The sequence below is a fragment of the Coregonus lavaretus genome (assembly GCF_964263955.1).
Source record: "Coregonus lavaretus genome assembly, chromosome: 12".
Classification (NCBI taxonomy): Eukaryota; Metazoa; Chordata; class Actinopteri; order Salmoniformes; family Salmonidae; genus Coregonus; species Coregonus lavaretus.
The window spans coordinates 19,558,264-19,584,437 of NC_139999.1; the positions used below are offsets into that span (position 1 = coordinate 19,558,264).

Here is a 26,174-nt window from a genome sequence, read left to right on the forward strand (position 1 = left end):
GAGAAATGTAGATAGAATGCTTTTATGCACGCAAATATTGATATAATAACCATCATATCGAAGTAAACTTGGAGTCACCCGATGACATGTTGTGTGGTCCTCCCACTACGACTCGTTGGGAAAGCATGCTACAGATAGGCTACAGATTAAATAAATTATGATGAACTTCACAGGGTGGTGAAATTGCAAGGTGCTACATCTTGATCCTCCTTTCCAAAATATCGAGGGTCTTATTCTGGTGACGTCATAATCGATGCTTGGCTGCCGTTTGACAAATAAAAATAATCTTGCTCTTTTGTCCATAATAATAATCTCATCATATAGGCTATACGTGCGCTCTAGCCAAGAAGGCGCAGATAGCGCTGTTGGCTAGAGCGCACTTGCCAATACCAGACTATATACAGCAAATCATTTTGTGAGAAAATCATCAGTAGAGTTGAAATTGCGATGGAAACCCATTTTACTTTTATATTTATTCGGTACATGGGAATTTAAACGCAATGAAGGGAGAAAGAACACCACGTCATTTTACATTCATTTTGCCACATTTGAAAAAACAGATTTTGGGGTCATTTAAATTCAACTGACTTTATGATACCATGTAATTTATATATTACATTTACCTTTCTCCTGTCAAAGTACCTTTTCTAAGAATCACATGAAAGTAACTGATTAACATTTACATTTACGTCATTTAGCAAACGCTCTTATCCAGAGCGACTTACAAATTGGACTCCCTCACCTTCCTTGTTACGTAAACATGAATGTATTTGTGTATATACTGGTATGTTTTTAATCACAATTAAAAAAGTAGAGAAATAATAACCCATTATTCTGGAATGGATAATGTGAGAATTTGGTAAACACATTGATTGCTATAGTCTGAAGTCATTGGACACAGTATGTGCTTGTATGTTCAGTAATAAAGCACTGATTGGTTGTATCTATCAGGATTGGGTTCAATTCCATTTCAATTCCAGTTAATTCAGAAGTAAACCAAATTCCAATTCCAAATCCACAAGCACTGAAAATAATTGGAATTTCAGTGTACTTCCCGATTTGACTGGAATTTAAATGTAATTGACCCCAACCCTGGTATCTATAGTATTGCTAATTACAGTTGACAATTGTCATAGAATTTATTTTATTTGATTAAATTCACATTTCATTTGTTATATGCATGCAAATCATTAGGCACCCCTGGTGGTACATATGTTTAGGCACTAAATGCATTTAAAATATGTTAAGCAGTAGAAAGTATTTCAAATACCTTGGAGGCAAGCATCACCATTAAAAACTGACCTGATCATAGCATAGACCAATTTCTTGTACATGTACCCAAAAATCCATATAAGAAACCCTCCAAACCAAAAATATGCCATTACAAAATCAACCGCTAACATAAAAATCATTGTGGATTTGAAAAGATTAATCAACATATAACATTTGTATTGTTTAAAAAAAATAAGGATAACAACCAACTGATAAATTATACATGTGATCAGAAATCAAACGTGAAATTGCATAACTTTAAACTTGAATTGTTCTGATGAAATGAAACGAAAATAATTCATGTCATTCTTGTTTTTTCTCCCTTCATTAGTGCAGGACATGGGTGAATACTCTAATCAATCTTCACATTACCTCAAACACTGAATCTTTCCCTGGAGTAACTTTTTCTTTGCTGGGCACAGCGGTTTCTTATTCGATTAACTTTCACTGGATGTGCTAATATTGTCCTCTGAAACCTCTTTGCTTGGTTCACTCTCTTCTTGCTTATCTGCAGGTCCCTTCTTTTTTCTATCATCAGCATCATCTTTATTAGTCTTTTACTCTTCTAAGTTTGTTAAGGTTATGCTCTGTTTGCTTGTGTCTAGCTCTCTTTCTCCGATCATCAGTAATTGTCTCTGAAACTACACCGCTAGGTCCACATTCTGATTGTTTAATAGCTGCAGCTATTATTTTCAGAGAATCAGTAGTGGGGCGTTAGAGTAGGCGGATAGTTAAAGAGCTCCCATTACCAAAAGCTCCATAACTGGACTGAGCAGTATCATTTTGCCTAATTGGTAGACACTCAGAGGATGAATCAGCACTGGTGTTTTGATTCCTTCCACTAGTAGTCTTGGAGGCCTGACTGGTGCCTTTGTTCCTCTGTGTGTAACTGGTCGCCAGACCACGCATGTTATCATGAGGTATGGATACCCGTGTCAACCACGCGTTGTTTGGTGTCCCCAATCGCGCTAAGTCACTAACCTCATTTGCCATTCCACTCCTATCCGTTGGCTTACCCTTGTTAACATAGTGAGACAGACTGATGACTGGTAGTGTTGTCATCACTGTCATCTGAGTATATGCCATTCTGTTTCAGATCTAGTTTCAGATCAATTGGGTTTTTATAATCTGGGAATGTCCCCTCCCTAAATGTACTCTTGATCTTCTTAGGGCACGACACCAACTCATGTTTGACCTCATAGGCATACTTAACTAATTCCCTGCGTTGTTGCTTATCAATGACAGCGAAGATGAAGTAGTTGAGCACGCTCTCCTTCACATTGTACAGCTGGCCTTTAACAAGAGTTTCCTCCAGGAAGAAGCGGACCAGTGGGGCCTGGTAGTGGGGGAACCCCAGAGTGCCCAGGCACTTCAGGATGCGGGTGATGCGCAGGTTGTTGTGTGTATGTCTACCATAGAAAAAACACAAGACCAACAAAAATGCAAGGGTACTGTTATTCTGAGCACTGTTATTCACAGAAGGTTCATTTTAAAACTGAAATCGTAGTATTGCAAGGATTATACAAAATAATAACAGTTAAATGACCAAATATAGAACTTGCTAACCTGTCCATGTTGTCAAATCTGTCACGCCAATTATTAGTACATCGCACTTCCCCTGTTGTGTCATTTGACATCTGTATGCCGTAGAAGTCCAGCATGAGCTTGTACGACTTGACCAGCCTCTTCTTCACAGTTTCATCTTCAAGAAAAGCCTGAGAAGGAAGCAGATTGTCAGTCAGGACAATAATGGACAAAATATATTTTCATTCATTTCTATGCCCCCCAGTCAATAGATATGACTTATGTAAATGCAGTATGTAGAGAACACTTTCCTCAAATAAGCTACTATATTTTTTGCCTATGCAACAAAGTACCTCAATTTCCTTCTTGGTGAGTTCTTTGGCTTGATAATTCATTCCTCGTTCTTGAAGAGGGAACAACCTAAATAAAATGTTTGTTTAAAAAATATATATTTTAAAGAATTGATTTATAACAAATTATTTAAAAATAATTAAAAGCCCATATAAATGTTAAGGAAACTGACCATTGGATGTATGAGTGAACAGCTTCCAATTTTGAATATTTCCCATACCAGTTATTGTGAAAGTCGTCAATGTAGACACCTTATCAGAGAAAAGGTTACAGTTACAAATGCCCATGTCTTGTAGTCTTGTCAAATCTACACAGCATTCAATAAACAGTATAGATTACCATCAGGGGAGGAGGCCCTCTGTCCACGATAGAACTGTAAATTAGGCATACGCCTATCATCCTGAAAAGAAGATGCAATGCAAATTTAGAAATAGGGACATTTCTTAGTTAGATGCCTGTATTTCAACAGTACAGGATTCATATCAGAGGAATTGTCCTGTCAAATGATGACCCAAATCGTACTGATTCTCCATTTATTACTTAAAGACCTAATGCAGCCATTTTGATCTCAATATAAAATAATTTCTGGATAACAATTAAGTACCTTAGGGTGGGTTGCACCAACATGGTTTAAATTAATCTAGGATTAGAGCTAATCTAGGTTTTGTAAATCTAGGTTTATCATTAAATCAGAGATGTGTTGCACCACTTAATTTTAAATCTGGATCAGTAAATCTATGATTAACGGTTTTAAACTATGATTAGTGACATGTTACACAATATATGAAGTACTTCGTGAGTTGAAACGAAGTAGCTAGCCTACTTGACAGAGGCCACAAAGTTGCTGTTCCTTGATAAAATATTAACAATGTAACGTTAGAACTGTCTGCAACTCCATCGTGAAAGGTTCTCATGGGTTGGCTGATTTGAAATAAAATCCGTTAGCTAACGTTAGCTACTGTAGCTAGCTAGTTTATAAACCAAGCTAGTTAGCATAAAATAGAATGTATAATTGTCATTAGTTAACGTTATTTAGCCATTTATTATTTGTCCGCTAGACACCTGATCATGGCACGTCAAAGAAGTTCACATTTCTCCGTTTATGAAATCGGATGAAGGCGTGCTGGAAAAACTTAAAAGCGAAAGTCAAAAAGGATGCGGCAGAGGAGAGGCTGGGGCTATTTCAGACCGGAAAGTGGGCCTCCGTTCAAGGGAATTGATCCTCTCTCTCAGAAGATATGCGAGATGATACCCCAGCAGTTTGCCCCTCTCCTTAACCCCTATGATGACGACGGACAACTCGACCCAACAATATTTAGTAAGCATAAATAACTGGTAAATATCAATGACTATAATGCACGTTAAAACTAACGTTAATGCTACTTCACTACAATGTTACCGTTATCAGGCCCATTACAGCCTGTTGCATAACATCATCATTCGTACCAAGGCTGGGCATATCATAAACCCCAATTCAATTGTTGTACGTAAATAGCCTACTAATAATGAGTTAATTTTATTTCCTTTCCTTTAGTTGAGCGGACACCCTGTGCCATGGAGAAACAGCAGTGCCTGGACCTTGCACCAGCAGCAAAAACACTAGACAGGCCAAGCAAACGCCCCAGAACTGACATGAACCAAGCTCCTATTGATGTTTTGGAGCTGGAGAGAGAGAAACATCAACTGCAGATTGAGGTCCTGAATTTACAAAAAGAGCTACTGCAAATTCAGAAACAGAAACTCCTTCAGGGAAACAAATGCCCAATGTGAAAGAATGCTGATCTTTTTATTTATTTAAACAATTATTTATTAAAACAATCCTTTCCCAAGCAAATTGGTATCCTCCAGTCTTGTCCCCACTCTTGTGTTCTGGTGCTTCCAGTTCCACCCTGTATGGTGTTGAGAATAACAAAGTCTTAATAATACATTTTAATACAGATAGCCTAATTAGGAATTGTACGTGTCTATCAAAATATAATATTGCTTTTTACATGGTACCAATGTTACATAATGCACACTTTAGGCTGCAAAATGGTTCTCAATCAAGGTTCTCCTCACAGCATTCCTATTTGCATTGGCAGCATGTTGCACCTGGCCATCTTCTGCTTTCTCCTCAGGTAGGTCCTCCTCAGTCTCCTGACAAAGTTATACAGAACTGCCACTGCAATAATGATTGTCAGTGTAGTGTACATCTTCGTGCGGAGCCCCTCTCTATGAGACATCTTGCCAGGATATGAGAGGTGTTGTATTCTCTCTCTTCAGGTGTCTGGGGGTTTAAAAGGGGAGTGCTAAGGTACCCACAACAGGCATATCCATTGTCACCTAGTAGGTGGCCTTCATATGCCCCCCTTTCCAGCATTGCACACAGGCAACTATTGTCAAAGATTCTGCTGACATGGGTGGATCCTGGCCATCTAGCTACGATGTTGGTGAGCTGACCTTGGTCGTCACAGACAGCCTGCACGTTGATGGAGCAGTAACCTTTCTGATTACGGAATAGTTCTCCATTCTCGGCACCAGGGTTGGGAATAGGAGTGTGTGTACAGTCTATTGCCCCTAGTACACCTGGGAATCTAGCTCTCCTGTAAAATCCAGCTGCTGTTTCCTCTGTAGGACTGAACCTTATATACTGATTCTTCAGACTGGCAATAGCACTGGACTACAATCCTGCAGACGGTTGACTTGTGGAGTCCAAAAAGGCCCCCATCCACCATCTGGAAACATCCAGTTACTGTGAACCGTAGGGCCACCAGGAGCTGAAGTAGTGGGGGTACAGCTGCGTTCCTATCACTCCCATGCTTAATGGTTGGTCCAACCTTTCTTTCCAGTTGCATTACAGAGTCCTTGGAGAAGCGGCATCGCCTTGAAAACAAATCATTATCATAAAATTCAACAGGATTTAACCTGTCTCTAATTATTCTCTGAGGAACTCTGTCGTTTTGGTCTCTCCAGAGTAGATATGCTGCCATTTTATCAGTTAAACCACCTCAAGTGGCAGTTTAGAATTAATCTCCAATCTAAATTTATATTAATTGAGCAACAGGGTTAAAATTAATCTAGGTTTAAAGTGAAAACTAAATTTAGATTAGAGGAAGGATTTAATTTAACTAGGATTAATTTAAAACCTAGGTTTAAAATGTGGTGCAACAAGATTAATAGATAAACCTTGATTTAACCCAGTTCAAGAGTGTCACGATCGTTAGACGGAGTAGACCAAGGCGCAGCGTGATGAGCGAACATACTTCTTTATTTGATGAATACACGAACAAACAAAACAACAAACGATGACGTGACGTCCTAGGTTAACAACCAACACGGAACAAACCAAACGGAACAAGATCCCACAACTATTGTGGGAAAACAGCCTCTATAAATATGGCTCCCAATCAGAGACAACCAGCAACAGCTGACACTCGTTGCCTCTGATTGGGAACCACTCTGGCCAACACAGAAATACAATACATAGAATAAACACACCCTGGCTCAACATATAGAGTCCCAGAGCCAGGGTGTGACAGTACCCCCCCCTAAAGGCGCGGACTGCGACCGCGCCTGAACATAAACAAACCAGGGGAGGAAAGGGTGCGTGGAGCAGGAACGGGCCGGACCGGGCTGACGATGCGCACCCCTGGCTTGGTGCGTGGAGCAGCAACGGGCCGGACCGGGCTGACGATGCGCACCCCTGGCTTGGTGCGTGGAGCAGCAACAGGCCGTACCGGACTGATGATACGCACCCCTGGCTTGGTGCGTGGAGCAGGAACGGGCCGGACCGGGCTGACGACTCGCACCCCTGGCTTGGTGTGAGTGGCAGGAACAGGCCGGGCCGGGCTGGCGACGCGCACCGTAGGCTTGGTGCGAGGAGCAGGAACAGGCCGGGCCGGGCTGGCGACGCGCACCGTAGGCTTGGTGCGTGGAGCAGGAACAGGCCGGACCGGGCTGGCGACGCGCACCGTAGGCTTGGTGCGAGGGGCAGGAACAGGCCGGGCCGGGCTGGCGACGCGCACCGTAGGCTTGGTGCGAGTGGCAGGAACAAGCCGGGCCGGGCTGACGACTCGCACCGTAGGCTTGGTGCGAGGGGCAGGAACAGGCCGGGCCGGGCTGGCGACGCGCACCGTAGGCTTGGTGCGAGGAGCAGGAACAGGCCGGGCCGTACTGGGAACACACACCACTGGCCTTAAACGGGGATCAGGAACGGGCCGGACCGGACTGGCAATACACCTCAGTACCTCTCGCCGTGCCTCTACAACTTCCTTCCCTCCTCTCACCAATGGCTCCCGTAACCCGGTGGCCTTCTCTCCTCGTCTCCCATTTCGCCCTGTGGCAGCCTCCTGCTGCCCAGTCGCCCATGCCGTGTGCCCCCCCTAAAAATGTTCTGGGGTTGCCTCTCGTCCGTCCGACGACGACACTGTTGACGCCGTTGCTCCTCTCTCGCCAGGGCCTTAATCTTAGCCCATGGCCCTTTGCCCCCGAGCATGTCCTCCCAGGACCACGATTTGCCCACCTGGGCCATCGCCAACCTCTCCAGCTCCTTTCCCGGCGCTTCCTCCCATGTCCAGGCCGCCTGCTCCTGGACACGCTGCTTGGTCCTGGTATGGTGGGATCTTCTGTCACGATCGTTAGACGGAGTAGACCAAGGCGCAGCGTGATGAGCGAACATACTTCTTTATTTGATGAATACACGAACAAACAAAACAACAAACGATGACGTGACGTCCTAGGTTAACAACCAACACGGAACAAACCAAACGGAACAAGATCCCACAACTATTGTGGGAAAACAGCCTCTATAAATATGGCTCCCAATCAGAGACAACCAGCAACAGCTGACACTCGTTGCCTCTGATTGGGAACCACTCTGGCCAACACAGAAATACAATACATAGAATAAACACACCCTGGCTCAACATATAGAGTCCCAGAGCCAAGGTGTGACAAAGAGTTAATCCATGTTGGTGCAACCCATTACTCTCGCAAACTTTATGAGCCATATCCATTAATACACTACATTTATATGAAGGTATGAAAGATAGGCTATTATTAGTATTCCTGCCTAACTACTCAATACAACTCCTCAACATGTGACATCCAATGTTGGTGTACAAATGCAACGTTTACTAAACGGCATCTAATAATGGTTAAATATTGATGAATGTTTTCACACAATAAACCTGTTTATCAACGTAGTAGTATGTAAGGAATGAGAACATACTTACTCGTTGCCTTGTTGACCGACTGGTGTACTGAGTAAATACAAAAAGGAAAATTCTTAAAGGGGCAATCAGCAGGAGACACAACAGCAAAGATCTCCCCACCCCTATTTCGGTAATTCACAGACAGAGCAATGGATGCAAGGACTGACCATCCATTATATCAACATTACACTTTTAACCATGTGTGTTTACATTTACTTTGTTTACAAACATTGGAGTAAAACAAGCTTATATTTTGTGGTTCTGATGGGGTACGACAGTTGAATTAAACTCATAAGTCATTTATAAGTTATATTCTTCAAGAATCAATGGGTACATATCATTAATTTATAAGTCCAAAGATGCATGTAGCAACTGCAGATTGCCCCTTTAAGCAATGTGAAGTAGTGCATAACATAACAATGCTCTACAGACTTGGATCTATGAGAGGGAACCAGAGGTGGAGCCTTGGATCAAGCATTTTATATAGGCCTAATTCAATAAACACACACAGATCCTTCAACATCATAGAAAACCAATGATCCTAAACTACAGCCTAATTAGCCTACTCATCATGTCATTATGGTTATATACATTGAACAAATATTTCAAATGTAAATCTTTCTGGAATATTTAATGTATTTAATCCCAGCTGTCTTTTATGGTGGAACCTAGGCCTACTGTATCATCATCAGGCTCTGAAACTTTACAAACTCATCAGTTGAGACCACACCCACAACCTGATCGTCAGGGCCCAGGGTCCTGAATACTTACATTGTTGGTTCTCTCACGACAAGATTCTTCACTTGTTGGATTCTTCCATGTCGAGTCGTAGTTGCAGTAGTAATCGTCGGTGTGTTTAATATCATATCTGTGATCTGACCTGGGAAGTGATTCTGTTCTGGGAAGGAGTCCTGGATGATCAGGAAGACAATTTGGGAGGATCAATCTCCAGGCGTGTATGGGGAGTAGAATTAAAAACCAGAAGGCGCGTTTAAGCAGAGTAGAGAAATAGCATCTGTTTAGCCATAACCAAAGCCGTTCAATCCTGGGACACGTCCTACATTTTCGTCTCAGTTCAGCAAACAATTTGACTATTGCTGGCAGCGCTCTCCCTATTGGAATAGCCATAGACATGGAATGGATTATATTCTATGGGAATAGCCCTAGCCAGACGCACACCATTCCGTAATAAGAGAATAGGCTATTAAAAAAGCTATTTAAAATGTTCCAAAGGTTAACAGTCGTTAAGATGAACGAAATGAAGATTTGAGCATGCCACCACGGTATCTTGCATTCGGAGAATATCTTTACACTTTCAGTTTCGTTTTTTACATAGAGTATCATGTGTGCCACCAGCGTTTAAAACAAGTCATGAACACCAGCCAATCAACCACACTGAATATTCAGCAGGCATTGGAGACAGTAGGCTGAAGTGACCATCATCTAAATAATAATTTATTGGGGATTGTTTTGACAAACTAGATTTGTTTTTTTCCTCACTAATCCTATGAGCTCTTGTGGGTGACAATAGCTCAATAATTGTGGGATAGAGTGACTTTATTTTCTGACCTCACCATTCACAAGTGACAACTCTGACTGGATGTCCTTCTCACTGCATAGAAAACAAAATACACATCACAACACTGCACATATGTAATATACCTGACACCACTCTCCCCTTCAGTCAACAGCTTCTCCTCTCCCACCTAGCCCCTTTCTTCTCCAGCTGTTTGCATAGTGGATGTAGATAGTACCTTCCTGAGTGTGCCTGAATGACCTGCAATCGTCCACTGTTGCCATGCCGACCAGAAAATCAGCTTCTGAGGGGATGGATTCAATGGTGCCACCGTCTGCTTCGTAACACCCCTGTCCCTGCACCTCCCTCTGTACTGAGGAGTTCATTACTGTCTCTACCTGGTAGCGGGTCCCTTGGCAGGCCTGGATGAAGAACCGTTTGGGTTCTGCCAGAGTTGGGCATTGCTCTCTAAAGAAGGGCCGTTTGAGGGAGCAGATGGGCACCCGTCTCCCATCTGTCCCAAACACCCCTTCCCCCGTGTGATAAAAGACACACCACCTGGAACAAGATAGAGGAATAAGATATTGACCCAATTCTAAATTGTGTGTCTAAACTGTTGTCTAAACCAACTTCTATTACCAATATGGTAACGTTACAAGAGCTCCATCATGTCATTTTCACCATATTGATTACACATCTTGTTCTTTCAAATCCACACTAGTGTCTAGAGCAGGGTTAGGCAAATCCAGTTCTCAGAGACTACAGTGTACTAGTTCTCGTCTACCTTTGGCACTAACCTTTAAAAGTCTAAGCCGTAGGGGCTTTATATCGGAGTTGTGCCTGTTGTCATAGAGATAGATAGATGACTCATCATGGAAACCAGTTTTAGCATGGACATTGCCATTGAGTGCTTCCACCAGGTGGAAGCCAGGGTTGGCGTCAATTCCATTTAAATTCCAGTCAATTCAAAAAGTGAACCAAACTCCAATTCAAATTCAAATGCTTCCTAATTGAAAAGCATTGAAGAGAATTTGAATTTTAGTGTACTTCCTGAATTGACTGGAATTTAAATGGAATTGACCCCAACCCTGAGTGGGCATTCCTATGAGTTGGGCGCAATCATCCAATGAAGAAGAAGAAAGTGTGCTACTTTAAAATGGAGATAGCCTCAATGGCGGTGCCAATGTTGTCACAGACACTATAATGGCACAGATACAAATATGAGTCCTCTATCTCTATGGCCTGTTGTTCACATGGGTATCCTCCCTCTCATTGGCTAGAATGGTCCAACCTGATCTCGCCTCATCTCGCCTCCTGCCGCCTGCCTTCTATCTTTGAGGACATGCATATCCTGATCTGTTTCACCGGTCTTTGTGATTGTCTCCACCCACTTCCAGGTGTCGCCCATCTTCCCCATTATCCCCAGTGTATTTATACCTGTGTCAGTTCATTTTGTTTCGTCAAGCCTACCAGTGTTTTACCCTGGCTCCTGTTGTTGGCAAGTTCCTGTTTTCTGGTTTTGACCATTCTGCCTGCCCTGAGCCTGCCTGCTGTTCTGTACCTTGTCACACCACCCTGAATTCTTGACCTCTGCCTGTCCTGTCCTTGAGACTGCCTGCCGTTCTGTACCTTTTGGACTCTGATCTGGATTACTGACCCCTGCCTGCCCTTGACCTCGTCGTTTTGCCTGCTCCCTGTTTTTGTAATAAACTTTTGTTACTTCGACACTGTCTGCATCTGGGTCTTCTCCTGAAACGTGATAATAATAGACAATCTTTGGTTGGGTTTATTTCAATCCTGCCCACAGCTGGCAGCTCCCAAGTACTCATCAATTCAGAGCGCAGCTGCACACGACCCGATTGAAATGCCAATGGTCAATTTGGTTTGACATTAGATATCCCTATGGGGCTAGTTAGGGACCATCATTAAATTACACAACGTACATGGGAAAATATTTGTTTATGTCAATAGCTCCTAATTTCAATGACTTATCCTCAAACCAACTATACATTTTAGAAATAATATAGAAATATTGAAAGCATTTAATGGGACAACTAAAAGATGTGCAACATGAAAATATTGTCCCTTTTACATGGTTTAATTTATTGACGGTCCTTAAATAGCCCTGTAGATAGCCTATCAAAAGTCAAACCAATTTTGCCATGGTCGCACACCTGCCGGCTGAAGCTAATTGGCGAAAGAAGTTGGCTAGTTTGCTAGCTAGTCTAGGCTAATTCCAGACAATACCTGGTTAGACTGTTTCAAGTTATATAGAAGGGTGAGTGACTGTAACTGTGTACTGTTTTGGCAGAGTGAAAGTACAAACGCTTCCCACATTCAAACACACACACGAGACACCCACATCAAAGCACGCCTCCAAGACCCAAATCACATTCTCAGTCACATTTCATAATGAGAAGAATTGAAACCGAGGCTAAATCAGGAAGTTCAGCCACCCCTTTAATGTAGACCTATTAAGAAACATCTTCTATTTTTACTTACAATTAAAGTGATTCCAAAAGGACTCAATACACTATTCACCACTCAGTTCCTAATGGGCAAAACATAATCCCCTAACACAACCAAAACAAATTTCAAATGCAACCAACAAGTTTGTAGAATCACAAGCTTGATGTAGTCATTGTGTGCAAGGAATATGGGACCAAATACTTTTGACAACTTTAATACACTATTAGTACATTTGTCAAAATTTTATTTTTACCTTTATTTAACTAGGCAAGTCAGTTAAGAACAAATTCTTATTTACAATTATGGCCTACAACGGCCAAACCCGGACAACGCTAGGCCAATTGTATGCTGCCCTATGGGACTCCCAATCACAGCCGGTTGTGATACAGCCTGGAATCGAACCGGGGGTCTGTAGTGATGTCTCAAGCACTGAGATGCAGTGCCTTAGACCACTGCGCCACTCGGGAGCCCAAATACTTATGACTTGTACAGATGGGGGGACTAGATACATAAAGTGCTTTCATTTCTAACGGTAAAACAGATATGTATGAAAACACCCTCAAATAAAAGGTGACATTATGTGCTGTTGCCTCATATGAAACATTTGATCTCAAATCCAAAATGCTGGAGTATAGAGCCAAATTATAAATGTTAGCTTCACTGTCCAAATACATATGGAGGGGAGTGTATAAGCCATTGAGCCAAGCATTTTATATCATTAATTTAAATTTGAAAATTCGGAAAGATTGAGTTATTAACATTATTCTACATTGGAAAAAATAAAATGTAAATCTTTATTTAGAAAATTAAATATCCCAGCTGTATTTTATGGTGCCAATAAGATACTTTTGAGGATTGGCTACAGTATTCTAAAACTCATCTGCTGAGAGACCACAAAAAGGGGCCAGAGGCCTGCATACGTTACGTACATGTTAGATGCTTCTTTCCCGACTACTTTCTTCGCTTGGAGGATCCTCCCATGTCCCATGATCGTCCTCTTCTCCACATAGAAGGGATTCTGGACACTCCTCTTCTCCACTGGGAAAGGATTCTGGACACCCCTCTTCTCCACTGGGAAGGGACTCTTGACTTCCCACTCCTTCAGTGGAAAGGGATTCTGGACTTTCCATTTATCTGGGAAGGGATTCTGGACTGTCAGGATCACTATATATACAAAGTATGTGGACACCCCTTCAAATGAGTGGATTTGGCTATTTCAGCCACACCCGTTACTGACAGGTGTATAAAATCGAGCACACAGCCATGCAATCTCCATAGACAAACATTGGCAGTAGAATGGCCTTACCGAAGAGCTCAGTGACTTTCAACATGGCACCATCATAGGATGCCACCAGTAAGATCGTAACATTTCTGCCCTGCTAGAGCTGCCCCTGTCAACTGTAAGTGCTGTTATTGTGAAGTGGAAAGGTCTAGGAGCAACAACGGCTCAGCCGCTAAGTGGTAGGCCACACAAGCTCACAGAACAGGACCGGCGAGTGCTGAAGCGTGTAGCGCGTAAAAATCGCTTGGCCTCGGTTGCAACAGTACCGAGTTCCAAACTGCCTCTGGAAGCAACATCAGCACAATAACTGTTCTTCGGGAGCTTCATGAAATGGGTTTCTATGGATGAGCAGCCGCACACAATCCTAAGATCATCATGCTCAATGCCAAGCGTCGGCTGGAGTGGTGAAAGGTTACCGCCATTGGACTCTGGAGCAGTGGAAATGCTTTCTCTGGAGTGATGAATCACTTTTCACCATCTGGCAGTGCGATGGACGAATCTGGGTTTGGCAGATGCCATAAGAGCGCTACCTGCCCGAATGCATAGTACCAGCTGTAGTTTGGTGGAGGAGGAATAATTGTCTGGGCTGTTTTTCATTGTTTGGGCTAGGCCCCTTAGTTCCAGTGAAGGGAAATCTTAACACTACAGCATACAATGTTATTCTAGATGATTCTGTGCTTCCAACTTTGTGGCAAAAGTTTGGGGAAGACCCTTTTCTGTTTCAGTATGACAATGCCCCCATGCACAAAGCAAGGTCCATACAGAAATGGTTTGTCAAGATCGGTGTGGAAGAAATTGACTGGCCTGCACAGAGCCCTGACCTCAACCCCATTGAACACCTTTGGGATGAATTGGAACGCTGACTGCGAGCCAGGCCTAATCGCCCAACATCAGTGCCCGACCAACTCCATATTAATGCCTATGATTTTGGAATGAGATGTTCGACGAGCACATGTTGTGGTCATGTAGTGTATCTTCCAGTCAAGTGTCAAGATTGAGCATGATCGATCTCAAGGGTATGAAGTAGGTGAGAATTGGAACCAGGAATTAGGTGCATTTGACTACAACCGTTTAATCATGGAAAACATCTCAATTTAACAAACCATTTTACTGCTGCTTGCTGCCTTCTTCCTATTGTATTTGTATTTGCATTTGTATTTATTATGGATCCCTATTAGCTGCCAAGGCAGCAGCTACTCTTCCTGAGGTCCAGCAAAATTAAGGCAGTTATACAATTTTAAAAACATTACAATACATTCACAACAGATTTAACAACACATTAAGTGTGTGCCCTCAGGCCACTACTCCACTACCACATATCTACAACACAAAATGCATGTGTCTGTGCCTGTGTTTGTGTCTCTTCACAGTCCCCGCTTTTCCATAAGGTGTATTTTTATCCGGTTTTTAAAATCTAATTTTACTGCTTGCATGAGTAAATTGATGTGGATTAGAGTCCCATGTAGTCATGGCTCTATGTAGTACTGTGCACCTCCCATAGTCTGTTCTGGACTTGGGGGCTGTGAAGAGACCTCTAGTGGCATGTCTTGTGGGATATGCATGGGTGTCTGAGCTGTGTGCCAGTAGTTCAAACAGACAGCTCGGTGCATTCAACATGTCAATACCTCTCACAAATACAGGTAGTGATGAAGTCAATCTCTCCTCCACTTTGAGCCAGGAGAGATTGACATGCATATTATTAATGTTAGCTCTCTGTGTACATCCCAAGGCCAGCCGTGCCGCCCTGTTCTGAGCCAATTGCAATTTTCCTAAGTCCCTCTTTGTGGCACCTGACCACACGACTGAACAGTAGTCCAGGTGCAACAAAACTAGAGCCTGTAGGACCTGCCTTGTTGATAGTGCTGTTAAGAAGGCAGAGCAACACTTTATTATGGACAGACTTCTCCCCCATCTTAGCTACTGTTGTATCAATATGTTTTGACCATGGCAGTTTACAATCCAGGGTTACTCCAAGCAGTTTAGTCACCTCAACTTGCTCAATTTCCACATTTTTCATTACAAGATTTAGTTGAGGTTTAGGGTTTAGTGAATGATTTGTCCCAAATTCAATGCTTTTAGTTTTTGAAATATTTAGGACTCATTTATTCCTTGCCACCCATTCTGAAACTAAATGCAGCTCTTTGTTAAGTGTTGCAGTCATTTCAGTCGCTTTAGTAGCTGACGTGTATAGTGTTGACTCATCCGAATACATAGACACACTGGCTTTGCTCAAAACCAGTGGCATGTTGTTAGTAAAGATTGAAAAAAGTAAGGTGCCTAGACAGCTGCCCTGGGGAACTCCTGATTCTATCTGGAATATGTTGTAATTGGAAGCCCACTAGTTCTGGCGCGCCTTTCAGTAATAACAAGATAATGTAGGCTGTAGCCTATTCAAAATGTTTTAAAGGTTAACAAAGATTAGTTTAATGATTAACTAAATTACAAGAGCCAACACAACATCTTGCATTCGGATTCGGATAATATCTCTACAGCAGTGGATTTCATAAAAATACAAACAGTGAAACATTAAAAAAGTTTCAATTTTTTGATACAACTTTACCAAATATTTTCACGTCACCAAATAACTGATTAAAACACACTGTTTTGCAATGAATGTCTACAGTAGCCTTAACAGCACCCTCTAGTGTAGCACCATGGTATAACTGGAGGACAGCTATTTTCTGGGTACATTGACTTCAATACAAAACCTAGGAGGCACATGGTTCTCACCCCCTTCCATAGTCTAACACAGTAATTATGATGACTTCCGGAGGACGTCCTCCAACCTATCAGAGCTCTTACAGTATGAACTGACATGTTGTCCATCCAATCAAAGGATCAGTGAATGAATACAGTACTGAAAACATTAGATACAGCTACAATGCCTTGCAAAAGTATTCATCCCCCTTGGCGTTTTTTTCTATTTTGTTGCATTACAACCTGTAATTGAAATTGATTTTTATTTGGATTTAATGTAATGGACATACACAAAATAATCAAAATTGGTGAAGTGAAATGAAAAAAATTACTTTGCTATGAAGCCCCTAAATAAGATCTGGTGCAACCAATTACCTTCAGAAGTCACATAATTAGTTAAATAAAGTCCACCTGTGTGCAATCTAAATGTCACATGATCTGTCACATGATCTCAGTATATATACACCTGTTCTGAAAGGCCCCATGTCATTAGATTTAGGTTAAAAGTTAGGTGAAAAAAAGACGAAATGCCTTTACATTGATAACGTTTTGCAAATCCAATCAGTTTTCCACGTTGATTCAACGTCATAAGATTACATATTTTGGTTGAAATTATGTGGAAACAATGTTGATGCAACCAGTTTTTTGCCCAGTGGGATGGTGACAACGATATAGGCTTTGTAGCGTTTAGCGGTTATTGTATGAAGGTTTGGCTTGGATACGTTTTTTATGCCTGGTCACAGACAGCTGTTGTGTTGTGCGCTGAAGTCCACAAGCGAAGGGAAAAAGGTGAGAGGAGAGCGCGTAGATGCGAGAAGGAGTTATACAATGTGCAAAGTAATGATGCTGTATGTGGCTGCTATGAAAGTGAACTGTGTGTGCAGGTGATCAGGGGTGTATTCATTCTGCCGATTCTGTTGCAAAACGTTTCTTAAACAGAAGCAAATGGAACAAAATGGAGAGGGACCTACCTGAATTAGTCCAACAGAAACTCTCGTTTTGTTTTGCAACTATTTTGACTAATGATTACATGTTTGATCCCCTGCTGATTTTGTACGTTTGCCCACTGACAAAGACATGATCAGTCTATAATTTTAATGGTAGGTTTATTTGAACAGTGAGAGACAGAATAACAACAAAAAAATCCAGAAAAACGCATGTCAAAAATTTTATAAATTGATTTGCATTTTAATGAGGGAAATAAGTATTTCACCCCTCTGCAAAACATGACTTAGTACTTGGTGGCAAAACCCTTTGTTGGCAATCACAGAGGTCAGACGTTTCTTGTAGTTGGCCACCAGGTTTGCACACATCTCAGGAGGGATTTTGTCCCACTCCTCTTTGCAGATCTTCTCCAAGTCATTAAGGTTTCGAGGCTGACGTTTGGCAACTCGAACCTTCAGCTCCCTCCACAGATTTTCTATGGGATTAAGGTCTGGAGACTGGCTAGGCCACTCCAGGACCTTAATGTGCTTCTTCTTGAGCCACTCCTTTGTTGCCTTGGCCGTGTATTTTGGATCATTGTCATGCTGGAATACCCATCCACGACCCATTTTCAATGCCCTGGCTGAGGGAAGGAGGTTCTCACCCAAGATTTGACGGTACATGGCGCCATCCATCGTCCCTTTGATGCGATGAAGTTGTCCTGTCCCCTTAGCAGAAAAACACCCCCAAAGCATAATGTTTCCCCCTCCATGTTTGACGGTGGGGATGGTTTTCTTGGGGTCATAGGCAGCATTCCTCCTCCTCCAAACACGGCGAGTTGAGTTGATGCCAAAGAGCTCGATTTTGGTCTCATCTGACCATAACACTTTCACCCAGTTCTCCTCTGAATCATTCAGATGTTCATTGGCAAACTTCAGACGGGCCTGTATATGTGCTTTCTTGAGCAGGGGGACCTTGCGGACGCTGCAGGATTTCAGTCTTTCACGGTGTAGTGTGTTACATTACATTACATTTACATTTACGTCATTTAGCAGACGCTCTTATCCAGAGCGACTTACAAATTGGTGAATTCAACTTATGATAGCCAGTGGGACAACCACTTTTTTTAAATGGGGGGTGGGGGAGGGGGGGGGGGGGGGGGGATAGAAGGATTACTTTTATACTATTCCAGGTATTCCTTAAAGAGGTAGGGTTTCAAGTGTCTCCGGAAGGTGGTCAGTGACTCAGCTGTCCTGGCGTCGTGGGGGACCTTGTTCCACCATTGGGGTGCCAGGCAGCGAATAGCTTTGACTGGGCTAAGCGGGAACTGTGCTTCCGTAGAGGTAGGGGGGCTAGCAGGCCAGAGGTGGATGAACGTAGTGCCCTCGTTTGGGTGTAGGGTCTGATCAGAGCCTGAAGGTAAGGAGGTGCCGTTCCCCTCACAGCTCCGTAGGCAAGCACCATGGTCTTGTAGTAGATGCGAGCCTCAACTGGAAGCCAGTGGAGTGTGCGGAGGAGCAGGGTGACATGAACTTGGGGAGGTTGAACACCAGACGGGCTGCAGCGTTCTGGATAAATTGTAGGGGTTTAATGGCACAGGCAGGGAGCCCAGCCAACAAATTGTTACCAATTGTTTTCTTGGTGATTATGGTCCCAGCTGCCTTGAGATCATTGACAAGATTCTCCTGTGTAGTTCTGGGCTGATTCCTCACCGTTGTCATGATCATTGCAACTCCATGAGGTGAGATCTTGCATGGAGCCCCAGGCCGAGGGAGATTGACAGTGATTTTGTGTTTCTTCCATTTGCGAATAATTGCACCAACTGTTGTCAACTTCTCACCAAGCTGCTTGGCGATGGTCTTGTAGCCCATTCCAGCCTTGTGTAGGTCTACAATCTTGTCCCTGACGTCCTTGGAGAGCTCGTTGGTCTTGGCCATGGTGGAGAGTTTGGAATCTGATTGATTGATTGCTTCTGTGGACAGGTGTCTTTTATACAGGTAACAAGCTGAGATTAGGAGCACTCCCTTTAAGAGTGTGCTCCTAATCTCAGCTCGTTACCTGTATAAAAGACACCTGGGAGCCAGAAATATTTCTGATCGAGAGGGGGTCAAATACCTATTTCCCTAATTAAAATGCAAATCAATTTATAACATTTTTGACATGCGTTTTTCTGGATTGTTTGTTGTTATTCTGTCTCTCACTGTTCAAATAAACCTATCATTAAAATTATAGACTGATCATTTCTTTATCGGTGGGCAAACGTACAAAATCAGCAGGGGAGGCAAGAGTGTGCAAGGCGGTATTGAATGTGTCACTGTCTGCCACCTTGATTACTCCAATTTGTCTCTCCACGTTATAAACGTTCATTTGTAGGCTAGGTTGTAGCAACCTCATGATGGGTATAGGGCAAATTCAAGTATCATGTAGTAGCCTAAACCTATCGATGTTACATTGAGCTGGGTGAATGAAATTTGAATGACAGTCATCCAATATGCTGTAAAAGAAAATAAGGCCATGCTCATTAAAAAAAGATTTGTCCTCCCTAATCTTAAACTGCACCGACTGCCACTGCTCTACAGTTTAACCTTTTTACTATGTCATGTACATCCACCCAGCCTGGAGGGACACAAAAAAAACATCACAAATCGCCCTCAAACCAGGTTGCTCCACCAGCTTTTACAAGAAGTCATAAACACATTTATGTCATTTAGCAGACGCTCTTATCCAGAGCGACTTACAGGAGCAATTAGGGTTAAGTGCCTCGCTCAAGGGCACATCGACAGATTTTTTACCTAGTCGGCTCAGGAATTAGAACCAGCGATCTTTCGGTTACTGGCACAACGCTCTTAACCACTAAGCTACCTGCCGCCCCAGCCAAGCCAGCACACTGAGTGATATGGGATCGGTTGAATAACTCACAGGAGACAGACAGGCGCTGGAGTCATGTAGGCCTAGCTATTTGTAAAGTGAAACATGCCACAGTTGGGACTATTTTACCAGACTTGATTTGGTTTTCTCTTGTTTTCCCCTCACTTAAATTATAGGCCTAACCTTTTCAGACAAAATGAATGCCTTTGATGGGCCATATTGTAGGCCTACCACCTACATAATTATTGCTCTGTGTTGAACATCAGCTCCATCTCTAGCTTTTCAACAGAAAAGTGAAAGGATGTCATTATGGCAGTATATTAAAAATAATTTGAATTAGTCCACACTTTCACCGGGATACACATCCAGCCGCCTTCTCCCACTATAAGTATGTAATGGTAACACAGCCTGGTGATGTTTCCCATACATCATTCTGTTGACATGGACTGCAGAGACATTAAAGAGAGGTGAACATGATACAAGAGTTAACCTTAGTCCTACGTTATCAGTAGGCCTACAAATACTGTAATACAGTTAAATGTATTTCAGTTTATCTTTTAAAAAAATGGCCAGATCATATGACCCCTTTCATCTTTACATCAGTCTCATCTGATATAGTAAGGCCTTTACCCTCTCTTGGTTTCCAGGGCAACCAGCTGCAGACCTGAGTCAGGTTAACATCACATACATCTTCTCCAGGCAACATCAGAGCCTAAATCGCCCTCTGGTGGCTGGCTGGCTGGTTGGCTGGCAGGCAGCAGACAGGCCTGGGGACAGAGAGACTCCCTCTGGCCCCAGCTCCATCCATGGTCCATTATAGGTCACGCACAGACAGTCCTTTGGTGAGGCTATTTGTGGAGGAAATGTCCATTTACAAGTGACAAGATTAAAGAGGAGGGAACGCTGCACTGTTGCCAAAATGAGTCATTTAGCAGATGCTCTTAAATCAAAATAACACAATTTAGAGTGAGGTTTAAATTCAATAAACTGCATGTTTACAGGACATGTATGTTTTATTTGAATTATATAACTGATTGATTGAGTGGTTGGTTAGTTATTATTGGTTTCAACAGATTTGTGAATCTTTTCACAAGAATATTGTGAATATTGACATTATGTAGGTCTAATATTGACATGGTGAAACCCTTTGACTGATCACGTCCATGTTCCTTGTTATTGCCAAATCCAGAATATCAAATATCCTACAAAACACTGTTCTAATTTCAGCCATAGCCTTCCCCACCCTTCCTCTCATTGTATCATAGGAAGGGCACTCCAATGCTAAGTAACAATTAGCAGCCATGACTCAGGACATCTGCACAGGCAGCTTGCAGTTGCACTGGGTGGGAGTTGTGGAGTTCAAGGGCTGACTGTATAGGGCCTTGTTAATACATGTATTTTATTTATTAGTTTTTTATTTGCATAGCATGTCGGTTGTATGTTGAGTTAGAATTCTAGCTAAATTCCATCTGCAGTCCCCAAGGAAAGAAATGGGGCATATTCAAAACTACACTATAAATTAATATACTTTACAATATAACCTACAGTGCCTTCAGAAATTATTCAGACCCCTTTACTTTTTCCACATTTTGTTACATTACAGCCTTATTCTATGGATTAAATATTCTTTTTTTCTCAGCAATCTACACGCAATACTCCATAATGACAAAAACGAAAACAGTTTTTTTGAAAATTGTGCAATTGTATCAAAAAGTAAAAAAATATATACCTTATTTACATAAGTATTCAGACCCTTTCTATGAGACTCGAAATTGAGCTCAGGTGCATCCTGTTTCCATTGATCATCCTTGAGATGTTTCTACAACTTGTGGTAAATTCAATTGATTGGACATGATTTGGAAAGGCACACACCTGTCCATATAAGGTCACACAGTTGACAGTGCATGTCAGAGCAAAAACCAAGCCATGAGGTCGAAGGAATTGTCTATAGCGCTCCGAGACAGGATTGTGTCGAGGCACAGATCTGGGGAAGGGTACCAAAAAATGTCTGCAGCATTGAAGGTCCCGAAGAACACAGTGGCCTCCATCATTCTTAAATGGAAGAAGTTTGGAACCACCAATACTCTTCCTAGAGCTGGCCTCCTGGCCAAACTGAGCAATTGGGGGAGAAGGGCCTTGATCAGGGAGGTGACCAAGAACCCCATGGTCACTCTGACAGAGCTCTAGAGTTCCTCTGTGGAGATGGGAGAACCTTCCAGAAGGACAACCATCTCTGCAGCACTCCACCAATCAGGCCTTTATGGTAGAGTGGCCAGGCGGAAGCCACTCCTCAGTAAAAGGCACATGACAGCCCTCTTGGAGTTTGCCAAAAGGCACCTAAAGACTCTCAGACCATGATAAACAAGATCCTCTGGTCTGATGAAACCAAGCTGAACAATTTGGCCTGAATGCCAAGTGTTACTTGGAAACCTGGCACCAGCCAGGTTATACAGTGTTATAAGAGATGGCGCCGGAGAAGATGGCTGCCGGTTTACAGCCCTCTAACCAATTGTACTATTATGTGTGTTTTTTCACGTTATTTGTAATTTATTCTGTATATAATGTTTTTGCCATCGTCTCTTATAAGCAAAAAGAGCTTCTGAATATCATGACAGCGATTACTCACCTTGTACTGGATGAAGATTTTTTCTTCAACGAGTCGGACGCGAAGGATATCCTACAGACACCCGACAAGGCCCAAATCCCCGTCATTCGCAGGAGAAAGAGACGGAGATATCGTGGACGTAGGTCGGGGTGCTTCATAAGGATCCGACGGAGAGCGAGTAAACTGCCACTTCCATCAATCCTATTAGGCAATCTTCAATCATTGGAAAATAAATTAGATGACCTAAGATTACACTTATCCTACCAACGGGACATTAAAAACTGCAATATCTTATGTTTCACAGAGTCGTGGCTGAACGATGACATGGACAACATAAAGCTAGCGGGCTATACGCTACATCGGCAGAATAGAACTGCTGACTCCGGTAAGACAAGGGGTGTCGATCTGTGTATATTTGTAAACAACAGCTGGTGCACAAAATCAAATACTAAGGAAGTCTCGAGGTTTTGCTCGCCTGAAGTAGAGTGTCTTATGATAAGCTGTAGACCACACTATTTACCAAGAGAGTTTTCATCTATATTTTTCATAGCTATCTATTTACCACCACAAACCAATGCTGGCATTAAGATTGCACTCAATGAGCTGAATAAGGACATAACTAAACAGGAAAATGCTCATCCAGAGGCAGCGCTCCTAGTGGCCGGGGACTTTAATGCAGGGAAACTTAAATCCGTTCTACCTCATTTCTACAAGCATGTTAAATGTGCAACTAGAGGAAAAAAAACTCTAGACCACCTTTACTCCACACACAGAGACACATACAAAGCTCTCCCTCGCCCTCCATTTGGCAAATCTGACCATAACTCTATCCTCCTGATTCCTGCTTATAAGCAAAAACTAAAGCAGGAAGCACCAGTGACTCGGTTAATAAAAAAGTGGTCAGATGACACAGATGCTAAGCTACAGGACTGTTTTGCTAGCACAGACTGGAACATGTTACGGGATTCTTCAGATAGCATTGAGGAGTACACCACATCAGTCACTGGCTTCATCAATAAGTGCATCGATGACGTCATCCCCACAGTGACCGTACGTACATACCCCAACCAGATGCCATGGATTACAGGCAACATCCGCACTGAGCTAAAGGGTAGAGCTGCCGCTTTCAAGGAGCGGGACTCTAACCCGGACGCTTATAAGAAATCCCGCTATGCCCTCCGATGAACCATCAAACAGGCAAAGAGTCAATACAGGACTAAGATGGAATCGTACTACACTGGCTCTGACGCTCGTCGGATGTGGCAGGGCTTGAAAACTATTGCAGACTACAAAGGGAAGCACAGCCGCGAGCTTCCCAGTGACACAAGCCTACCAGATGAGCTAAACGACTTCTATGCTTGCTTCGAGGCAAGCTACACTAAAGCATGCATGAGAGCACCAGCTGTTCCGGATTACTATGTGATCACGCTCTCCGTAGCCGATGTGAGTAAGACTTTTAAGCAGGTCAACATTCACAAGGCCGCAGGGCCAGACGGATTACCAGGATGTGTACTCCGATCATGTGCTGACCAACTGGCAAGTGTCTTCACTAACATTTTCAACATGTCCCTGACTGAGTCTGTAATACCAACATGTTTCAACCACCATAGTCCCCGTGCCCAAGGACACTAAGATAACCTGTCTAAATGACTACCGACCCATAGCACTGACGTCTGTAGCCATGAAGTGCTTTGAAAGGCTGGTCATGGCTCACATCAACACCATTATCCCAGAAACCCTAGGCCCACTCCAATTTGCATACCGCCCCAACAGATCCACAGATGATGCAATCTCTATTGCACTCCACACTGCTTTTTCCCACCTGGACAAGAGGAACACCTACGTGAGAATGGTATTCATTGACTACAGCTCAGCGTTCAACACCATAGTGCCCTCAAAGCTCATCACTAAGCTAAGGATCCTGGGACTAAACACCTCCCTCTGCAACTGGATCCTGGACTTCCTGACGGGCCGCCCCCAGGTGGTAAGGGTAGGTAACAACACATCTGCCACGCTGATCCTCAACACGGGGGCCCCTCAGGGGTGCGTGCTCAGCCCCCTCCTGTACTCCCTGTTCACCCATGACTGCATGGCCAGGCACGACTCCAACACCATCATTAAGTTTGCAGACGACACAACAGTGGTAGGCCTGATCACCGACAACGATGAGACAGCCTATAGGGAGGAGTTCAGAGACCTGGCCATGTGGTGCCAGGATAACAACCTTTCCCTCAATGTGATCAAGACAAAGGAGATGATTGTGGACTGCAGGAAAAAAAAGAGGAACAACAAACTATCATGGTCCAAACACACCAAGACAGGGCACGACAAAGCCTATTCCCCCTCAGGAGACTGAAAATATTTGGCATGGGTCCTCAGATCCTCAAAAAGTTCTACAGCTGCACCATCAAGAGCATCCTGACTGGTTGCATCACCGCCTGGTATGGCAACTGCTCGGCCTCCGACCGCAAGTTACTACAGAGGGTAGTGCGTACAGCCCAGTACATCACTGGGGCCAAGCTTCCTGCCATCCAGGACCTCTATACCAGGCGGTGTCAGAGGAAGGCCCTCAAAATTGTCAAAGACTCCAGCCACCCTAGTCATAGACTGTTCTCTCTGCTACCGCACGGCAAGCGGTACCGGAGCGCCAAGTCTAGGTCCAAAAGGCTTCTCAACAGCTTCTACCCCCAAGCCATAAGACTCCTGAACAGCTAATCATGGCTACCCTGACTATTTGCACTGCCCCCCCATCCCCACCCCATCTTTTTACACTGCTGCTACTCTGTTAATGATTTATGCATAGTCACTTTAACTCTACCCACATGTACATATTACCTCAACTACCTCAACTAGCCGGTGCCCCCGCACATTGACTCTGCACCGGTACCCCCCTGTATATAGCCTCCCTACTGTTATTTAATTTTACTTCTGCTCTTTTTTTCTCAACACTTTTTTGTTGTTGTTGTTTTATTTTACTTTTTTATTAAGAAATAAATGCATTGTTGGTTAAGGGCTGTAAGTAAGCATTTCACGGTAATGTCTACACCTGTTGTATTCGGCACATGTGGCAAATAAAAATTGATTTGATTTGATTTGAACCCTACGGTGAAGTGTGGTGGTGGCAGCACGCTGTGGGGATGTTTTTCAGCGGCAGGGACTGGGAGACTAGTCAGGATCGAAGGAAAGATGAACAGAGCAAAGTACATAGAGATCCTTGATAAAAACCTGCTCCAGAGCGCTCAGGACCTCAGACTGGGGGCTAAGGTTCACCTTCCAACAGGACAACGACTCTAAGCACACAGCCAAGACAACACATGAGTGGCTTCAGGACAAGTCTCTGAATGTCCTTGAGTGGCCCAGCCAGAGCCCGGACTTAAACCCGATCGAACAACTCTGGAGAGACCTGAAAATAGCTGTGCAGTGACGCTCCCCATCCAACCTGACAGAGCTTGAGAGGACCTGCAGAGAAGAAGG

General features: G+C 43.2%; 1 protein-coding gene across 2 annotated transcripts; it reads right to left on the minus strand.

Annotated features, from left to right (window-relative positions):
* Positions 1–524: 524 nt before the first annotated feature.
* On the minus strand, positions 525–9,650 carry LOC311138560 (opioid growth factor receptor-like). Of its 2 annotated transcripts, none has more exons than XM_084173302.1 (7): positions 9,111–9,650; positions 8,361–8,387; positions 3,487–3,547; positions 3,320–3,398; positions 3,150–3,216; positions 2,839–2,987; positions 525–2,681 (listed from the first exon to the last, which is right to left on the minus strand). In XM_084173302.1, exons 1-7 carry the CDS (start codon positions 9,471–9,473, stop codon positions 2,294–2,296), a joined length of 1,134 nt encoding a protein of 377 aa, XP_084029428.1. In that variant the 5' UTR covers positions 9,474–9,650; the 3' UTR covers positions 525–2,293. The 2 variants fall into 2 exon arrangements, with proteins under 2 accessions (XP_084029428.1, XP_084029427.1); XM_084173301.1 differs by having other exon boundaries at positions 3,368–3,398; positions 9,111–9,604.
* Between the last annotated feature and the right edge of the window lie 16,524 nt (positions 9,651–26,174).

Coding starts and splice junctions, on each gene's coding strand:
- LOC311138560 (XM_084173302.1), bottom strand. CDS start 9,473: ATGTCTATGGCTATTCCAATAGGGAGAGCGCTGCCAGCAATAGTCAAA. Junction 2,988..3,149: donor TCACCAAGAAGGAAATTGAG/GTACTTTGTTGC, acceptor CTTCCTTCTCAG/GCTTTTCTTGAAGATGAAAC. Junction 2,682..2,838: donor AGATTTGACAACATGGACAG/GTTAGCAAGTTC, acceptor TTTCTATGGTAG/ACATACACACAACAACCTGC.